Genomic DNA, 8,858 nt, shown 5'->3' with positions numbered 1-8,858 from the left:
TCCAGGTCTAAACCTTTTTTTAGTGTTAGACGTGTTGCTGGCATCAGCCCTGTCACTGACACCAGCCCTGATAAGCTGTGCCCACAGTGTGGAAAAAGCTTAGCAGTGTTGCTATTCATTTTATTTTCTTCCAGCTATTCTTTTTTGTCCATCTTTCTTGATCTTTTTTCCCCTTTCAATTCCATTACTATATTCAAAGCAGCAATAAATACTCAAGGGCTTAGAAAGAGAAGAATTCTCGAGGCCATTACTAAATTGCAGTTTAAAGATTCAAGACCACATTGCCTAAAATATATGTTCAAGTATTCTTTTGTGACTTAGAGCACAACGTAGTACTTATTGCACATTGGTTCCCCAGAGTCCCTTTTCAAGAGTTGGGGGCGGGGCAGTGCACAGCCCGCAGCCCTGGTAGAACCACTTTGCCCTTGCGGTGCAGGTCCCCTTGGGCACCAGTGTTCAGGCGCTGCACCAGCAGCTTCTCGTAGAGCAGAGGGTGGTAGGCCCCGAGTGTGCACGCTGCGTCGTAGTACAGCTCGTGGTAGTGGCACAGCTCTGTCTGCCTGACGGACGGGAGGTATTCGTACACGTGCACCTCACTGCACAAGGACATCATGAGGAGGATTCCTGAGATGGAAAGAAAATGGAACCCGATGACCTCCATGTGGGAAGTTCCTATTGGCAGGGTGGTGGGGAATGACGGTGACCAGAAAACCTTGCTCTCCAGGCTTCCCACTTCCAGTGAGTGGGCATACTGGTTCATGGGTGTGGGGCATATGAAGATATAATACTAGCCTGGCTCTTGTGGCTCAGTGGTTGAACACTGACCCATGAACCAGGAGATCACAGTTTGATTCCTGGTCAGGGCACATGCCTGGGTTGGGGACTCGATTCTCAGTGTGGGGAGGCAACCGATCAATGATTCTCTCTCATTGATGTTTCTATCTCTCTCTCCCTCTCCCTTCCTCTCTGAAATCATTAATATATATAATCATTTATATATAAAGATGTTATACTAGCAGCCCTGGCCAGCGTCTCAAGTGGTTGGAGAGTCATCCCCTACATCAAAAAGTTGTGGGTTCGATTCCCAGTCAGGGAACGTATGGAGGCAACTGATTGATGCTTGTCCCTCACATCAATGTTTTCCTCTCTCTCTAAAATTAAAAAATACATATCCTTGGGTGAGGATTAAAAAAAAAAGATGTAATACTAGTATATATATACTTGTTCAGTTGAGTACTGTGGGATCGAAAATAAAACACAAAGTTACTAAATTTAGAGACCGCAATCTAGTGAGTGACAGATCTATATCCCCCAAGTTAGACCACCAGGTATCAGATTCTACCCTCAGGTCCCACCTGATTTGCAATAGAACTGCTATGTTCCAAAGAAACATGTTACATAAAACTGATTATAAAATAACTGCTTGATTATAAATTAATATAAAATAGCTGTTTGAATGAGAAGAAATGGAGTTTTAAACAGAGAGTTTAAAATTCATACTAAAAATTATTTTTTTTCACTGAAACTGTCAGTATTGGAGTTGCTTTACTTTCTTTGTTTTACTGTTCAAATAGAGAACTGTAACCCCAAACATCACTGAGCAAACAAAGTTTGTGGTCTAGGCCAACAGGCTTTCTTTTCCTAGAGCCACCTCGTTAACACCCTTTAAACATTAAAAAAAAGTGCACACTCCTTTCATTACAAAGATATCCCTGCCATGGAAAAAGCAAAGTCACACAGTTAGAGGCCATATTTGTTTGTAGAGGATAACCATATTTCTAATTAATCAGCCCTGTTTGCCCCATGAAAATCCCCACAACCAGAGAAAGTCCTGCCTAGGAGACACCAGGAGAGAAGAGAGGAGGGGCCGGTTTTGCCCAGGTGATGCAGAAAGCTTGCCCAGAGAGGGGAGGCCCGAACCTAAAAGGGCAGCCTGCACAGGGGGTGGGGGGGTGGGTGGGAGGGAAACAGAAGAAGGGGTGCTGCTGCTGGAAGGACAAAGGTACCTGCTTGGAAGACTGAAGATGTGAGCCGAGAGCCACGGTCCTGTGTTGTGGCTGAGAGTAAAGCACATTCCTAACAAAGAGAAGGTGAGTCCCTTCAAATTCGATGAAGTAGTTGTTCTCAAGGGCAAGTTTAAAATCCCCAGTTCCTCTCAGTTCTAGCGGTTTCCTCCTCCTCTTCCTGCTGCCCCACTGTGGCCCCTTCCTAGGGTTGGCAGAAAGTGACAGGCACTCACGTGGGGCCCAGAAGGACCCACCAAGGCAAGGACAGCACCTTCTTCCTGAAGTCGCGGAGGGGAGTGGGCACTATTCTGAGCCCACGCTGCGCAGGCGATGAAGTCCCACCTCTGAGAAGCAGTTATTGCTCTACGAAGATTTTTCTATTCCTCACAAAATCATCTATAAGGAACTGACATGGTAAATGAGAATGCCATGTGCCCAGGGAAAATTAAATTCTCCTTTATTCCCAGTTACTTTCAACCTGCAACAAAAAAGAACCTGTGTAATGTGTATGCTTTCTCTCGATGAGGGCACAGGACCTGTGTCTGTGGAGAGAGAAGAGCTTCGGCATTTGCTAATCAGAGCTAGGGAACAAGTTCTTGGACATGGCCTCCCCGCACTGGCTGCCCTCCCCGCCCTGGCTCTCGCCTGTGGTCAGTCCTACACATTATCCACGAATGCAATATTACAACTTGCCTGTAGGTGGCAGTGAAGAGGCTCGCAGGGAGTCTGTTCCCCAGGAGGTTCTGAGAGGCAATGGCAATGGCACTCATCCATGGGGACTGCAAGCAACTATATCCTATCTGCTCTTTCCAATTCTGGTTCTCGTGTCAGTCAGTTTGTTGTTCCTCTTCCTAAAGCAGTTCTCACACTTCAGACTGAAGTGAATGGCCTGGACAGCTTGTTAAAATGCAGACTCCTGGACTTGTCCCCATTCCCAGAGATTTGGGTTCCAATGGCTTATGCTGAAGCTCAGGAAACTGAATTCTTAACAAGCACTCCTAAACTATCTGTGGTGAAAGCCCATTTAGAAAGTCCCAGTTGATCACAGAGCAATACCTTTGAAAACACAGTAACAATGAATTATTAGAGACACGTATTTGGATGACATTTGGTGTCAAATTTCTATAAAAATATTTAAACACTTTCCATTTCCACAGTAATCTGGTTGTAGACCAATCACAAGCATTCCTGGTCCAGTGCTGGCCCACCACCCATGCTGGTCTAAGACATACATTCTCTGAAAAACTCTGCTGTCAGGGAGTCCCCAAGCTATCTCACAGTAGCCAGACATTCTACCTGCTGGGCAGCGGACACACCCAGGAGATCTTGGGGTAGGTTCCCTATACATCCTTACTGTCTATTGTCTTGGTTTCAAAGGGCTACTAGGTGCTTGAATCTGATTTTTTAAAAAAGTTTTTCAGCCCTGGCCGGTTTGGCTCAGTGGATGGAGCGCCGGCCTGCAGACTGAAGGGTCCCAGGTTCGATTCCGGTCAAGGGCATGTACCTTGGTGCGGGCACATCCCCGGTAGGGGGTGTGCAGGAGGCAGCTGATAGATGTTTCTCTCTCATCGATGTTTCTAACTCTCTATCCCTCTCCCTTCCTCTCTGTAAAAAATCAATAAAATCTATTTTAAAAAGTTTTTCAGAAAAGATTTTTAATCTTGTTGTGAGTTAACTACATTTTAAATCACGTATTTGCTAAATATACAATACCTAGAGGTCCAGTGCACACAATTCGTGCACTGGCAAGGTCCCTAGTGGCTGCTGGCTGCCAGCAGGGGCCTCCCTCCCTTCCCCTGGCCAGCTCTGCCCCATGGTTGAACTCCGGGACAACTCCCGGTAGAGGGGACAATTTGCATACTACACTTTTATTATATAGGATAGACTTTGTCATAAAACTAGACAAAATGTAATGGTTTCACTATAAGTAAATAGGTACATTTTAGCATTTTCATAAATCTTTTTTATTTTATTTTAATTTTTTTATTGATCTCAGAGAGGAAGGGAGAGGGAGAGAGAAATAAAAACATCAGTGATGAGAGAGAATCATTGATCAGCTGCCTCCTGCACACCCTATAGTGGGGATCGAGCTCACAACCTGGGCATGTGCCCTTGACCAGAATCAAACCTGGGACCCTTCAGTCAGCAGGCCGATACTCTATCCACTGGGCCAAACCAGCTAGGGCAATATTTTACATTTTAAAATAACTTCTAGGGCTTCAGAAATACAGAACTTGCCAATTAGTTCATGACAGTCCCAAATGAAGGGCAATCAATGGAGGTTCAGAACATGTGGCTTCTCAGCTCAGCATCTGTGTAACTCCTACCTGACACAGACTTAGCAACAGTGTTCCCCATGTCATGCTGTACCCATATGTATGAGTGGCTTCCTGTGACTATGAGCTTTTGCCATGCACCCTAAAATTTATGTAGTAGCAGAATCTGCTCTAAGTGTTTAAATGGCAGCCATTAATAGTGAAATTAGAATGGCAGCACCTTCAATAGGAAAATTAAATTATACTCATTGGGTACATGTATAAGATGGACAAAATTTATGGTAGCAAAGGTAGAGAATATTTTTATTTGAAATTATTTTTCAGGCTGCCTGGTCAATTCATTTAGCATGTGAATACATTTTAATTTATTAAGGCTGTTATTACATGTAAATTTGAGTTTAGATGCAGATTTCGGCATATAATAAGTACTGAAAATCATTATTAAATGTGGGTAAATCTACACATCGGTGTTCCTAAGAGTTGTTAATAGGACTTAGTAATACACAAAACCCTGAAGATGGCATTTCTTCTGACAAGTTCAGAGTATGTGTATCAGGGTACAGGGGATGTGGGGAGTAAATACTGTGGGGGAGGGGAGAAGGGTAAGGACAGGACTAGAAAGACCAGAGCCCAGGTACTACTGGGAGATCTCTTCAATTAAATTCAACATTTATTAAATGGGTCACAGTGCTAACCAGTGAGGATTTAGAAAACATTTCTTTAAGGAAAAAAAGAAATTAGCAAATTAACCTAAAGAAGTAACCTTTAAACTAAAAATAGGGGTTAAGCCAGGGGTGGGCAAACTTTTTGACTCGAGGGCCACAATGGGTTCTTAAACTGGACCGGAGGGCCGGAACAAAAGCATGGATGGAGTGTTTGTGTGAACTAATATAAATTCAAAGTAAACATCATTACATAAAAGGGTACGGTCTTTTTTTTTTAATTTCAATAGTTTTATTCATTTCAAACATTTTAACAAGAAGAATGTAAACACTAATTATTATAATTTGAAACTTCAAAAAGTGGAGGAATCATAGCACAATAACATACCTTATATTGAAGATGGCAAAGGCAAAATAAAATTACCTAACAAAGGAAAGGTACAAAAGCCTTTCAAATTAAACTTAAATATAATAAAATAATTTAAAACTAAAACAAATAGAAAAGAACAAAATGTGTAAACAGTAAATTAAACATTTTCTTTAGTGCAACTTCCAAATTATGCCCGGGACGTAGATGTAGATGGCAATGTAGACTGGGTTGAAAGGTTTTTGGTCTTTAAAACATCAACTTCAGTGGGAACAGTGTTGTTGGTCTCCTTTTTAGCTAATGCTCTGATACTGAGCTCTCCAGGGGCGTGTCTCCCTACATCACCACGATAACGTGTCTACGCATTCCCAGGGTGATGTCGGGGGACGCGTCCGCGGGCATTACAAGGAGCCTCTGGAAGATTGAGAGGTTGTTCCTTCTACTGAACAGGTGGATATAAAGCCACCCACTCAGAAGAATGAGCTGCGGCTGTGTTTCCCGACGTTGCCATGTTAACACTGCTGCTGGTGAAGGAGCGGAGGGGAGAGCAAGAGAACCCTCCGCTCTTTCGGCTCCGCGGGCCGGATAGAATAGCTGAACGGGCAGGATCCAGCTCGCGGCTGGGCTAAGCCCATAATCTAAAACTCTAAGGGTGACTTGAGGAAAGTGTCTTAAACATTGTGCTGAGGAAAGTGTTGGGCACCACACCAGCCTCTCTGCTGAGGTGCTGCGATGCTGAGCCCCATCGTCCAGACATGACAGCCACCACCAATAAGATTCCAGGTCGGGAGTCCCCTCCCAACCCCTGGGCTTTATGACTGGCTGTGAGGACTATATAAGCAAGGATACAAGGCAAAATCAGCAAGGAAAATCCACAGGGGGAGACAAGGAAAATCCACAGGGGGTCCGGGGGGAGGCTTCCAGAACACTGTCTGAGTGGTCACACAGGATTGCTCATTATCCCAGCAACACATGTGAAATGTTGCCAACCAGGAAAGCTTCTTAGAGAACCAGTACTCAAGGAAGGTTAACACCGGGAGCTAGCACGTAGGCAGGCTCTATCTGGCGCAAACCACAACTCCAGACTCGAAGGAGGGACGCAGGTGAGCCAGACTGCTTGCACAAACAGTCTACTAGACAGAGTGAACCATTCTTATCTTACCAGTTATGACAGTGAGAACCCTCCCCAAATCCAAGTCCCCAGATTCCAACCTTGTACAAGGCCTTTATGGAGCAGGAGGCAGGCCTTCCATGCACAGATACTATACACATATAAATTCAAAGTGTGAATTCGTAATCATTTCCCCATGCAGTATCGACACAGGGAATTAAAATCTGCAGATGATACAAATGTTACTACTATTTCTTTCATTTCCTCTCTTATGACGGTTCAGGATTATCCAAAAAGCAAGAATATAAATCATCTAATACTATGCTATTCAGTAAAGAATTTTAAAAAATAATCGCTTAAGGAACTTTTATGTTAAATAATTTTACTTATAGATTACTAAATAGAAGCTGTTTCATCACTAATAAAATTTTACTGCTTTTGATATGGAACTATAGTTTTTGATAGGTAGATCAATATTTAAAACTTTTTTTCATGTGTTTTAACAAGCCAATCAAATGGGCACATGGCCAGCTTTTTAAAATAATTAAACATAATTCAATTAATGTTAAGTTTCTTTGGCCAGATTTTACAAATAAGTCCATACTAGGGATTCATTTAAAGAAAAAAAAAAACAGCGTAATTTTTCCAGGCAATTATGATTCAAGAGGCATTCATGTGCCAAATTGCATTTTAAAAATACTGTATAATGCAACATAATTATCAAGCCAATTAAAAAGCACTTACACTGGTCTTAATAAAATGTCACATTACATAACAAAGCATAACAAGCAATGTGGATTCATTTGCTTAGAGTGTGGATAAAAAGCAAACTTCAACTCATGCTCTGATTATCACAAATTTGGAATGAATGAGGCTCCTTCTCTAAAACTCTACTATGCAGGTATTGATGTATCTGATGTGCTTTCAGAGTCTAGTATAGTTTAATTGTTTAGCCTTTAGCTGTACTGTAATTACACTAAAATTTTCTTGCTTTTCACCCGGTAATATTTAAAGTAACATCCAACATCATTAAAAATAATATAGTTTTCTACTTGATGAACATATTCTTTCAACATGTGGCAAAATAAGCTATGTATAAACAGAACATATTGGCAGTGACAAGAAAAATACTGGTTTATATCACTTCCATTAACTACTGAATGCAATTTTTATGTCAGGTAAATTAGGAATTTCTTAGACTGACCAATAGAACACTTATATTTTTCAATGAGTGATGAGGGTGAAAGGCTGAGTGTATTGAATATGCAGTCTAATGGAAATCTAACAGCTGTTTTGTGGTTTCTCCATAAATCCTATATAATAAAAGCCTAATATGCAAATTGTCCACTCGGGTGGTCATTCAACTGGGAGTTCGACCAGGAGTTCTACTGGGAATTTGACCACTCGCTATGATGTGTGCTGACCACCAGGGGGCGGTGCGGAACATGGTGGGTGTCGGCGACGCGGTGCTGGCAGCGGGTAGCAGTGGAGGTGCTGCCGGCCCCAATGGACCACGATGAAAGTGCCACCCACCGTGGCGGGATGGTGGAGCAGGTGAGTTGGCGGTGCCAGGCCAAGGTGAGTGCAAGCAGGGGCCTGATCACTCCACAGACGGCGACCAGCAGAGGCGGTGGGGGGGTGGGGCTGCTGCTTGGCTCCCAGGCGCAGAGGGAGCCGGGTAGGGGGCCCAGCCCTGACTGATTGCCCTGCAGGTAGTATGCTGGAGCAGGTGAGCGGGCGGCACCAGGCTAAGACGGGGTGCCAGGTGGGGCTGTGGGGCTGCAAGGCTGGGGGTGTGAGCTGGGGCCCAATCCCTGCAGGCCATCCCTAGGGACCCCACCAATGCACGATATCGTGCACCGGGCCTCTAGTTCATTATAAAATAGAAAAGTGTGAGAAGTACACTTAAGATTATTTATGGAACAAAAGTGTGTTTTTCTTAAGTTAGATTTTCAGAAAATATTTGTAATTAAAAGGTGGTTTGGAAATTTAAACATCTTATAATAAAAAATAATTGAAGAAACATATACTATCCTATCTAATAAAAGAGTAATATGCAAATTGACTGTCACTCCAAGACACAAGAAGGCCACCCCCATGTGGTCAAAAATGGCTGCCCCCATGTGGACACAAGATGGCTGCCACAAGATGGCCTGCAGGGGAGGGCAGTTGTGGGCAGTTAGGGGTGACCAGGCCAGCAGAGGAGGGCAGTTGGGGGTGACCAGATCAGCAGGCGAGGGCAGTTGGGGGGGACCAGGACTTCAGGGGAGGGCAGTTGAGGGGAGCAGACCTGCAGGGAAGAGCAGTTGTGGGGGACCAGGCGTGCAGGGGAGGGCAGTTGGGGGGGACCCAGGTCTGCAGGGGAGGGCAGTTGGGGGGACCAGGCCTGCAGGGAAGGGAGGTTGGGGGGGGATCAGGCCTGCAGGGGAGGGCCAT

At 44.0% G+C, this 8,858-nt stretch overlaps 1 protein-coding gene across 1 annotated transcript in view; it reads right to left on the bottom strand.

Moving 5' to 3' along the window:
* Positions 1-367: 367 nt before the first annotated feature.
* Positions 368-8,858, bottom strand: part of ST6GAL2 (ST6 beta-galactoside alpha-2,6-sialyltransferase 2) — a gene marked incomplete at its 3' end in the record, with an annotated part of 89,297 nt that continues 80,806 nt past the window's right edge. The window contains exon 6 of the mRNA XM_080655975.1: positions 368-624. Coding sequence (XP_080512101.1) covers positions 368-624 — 257 coding nt within the window. The remainder of the gene's footprint in view (positions 625-8,858) is intronic.

The sequence above is a fragment of the Plecotus auritus genome (assembly GCF_963455305.1).
Source record: "Plecotus auritus genome assembly, chromosome: 2".
Classification (NCBI taxonomy): domain Eukaryota; kingdom Metazoa; phylum Chordata; class Mammalia; order Chiroptera; family Vespertilionidae; genus Plecotus; species Plecotus auritus.
This window is presented reverse-complemented; position numbering and strand designations above follow the sequence as displayed.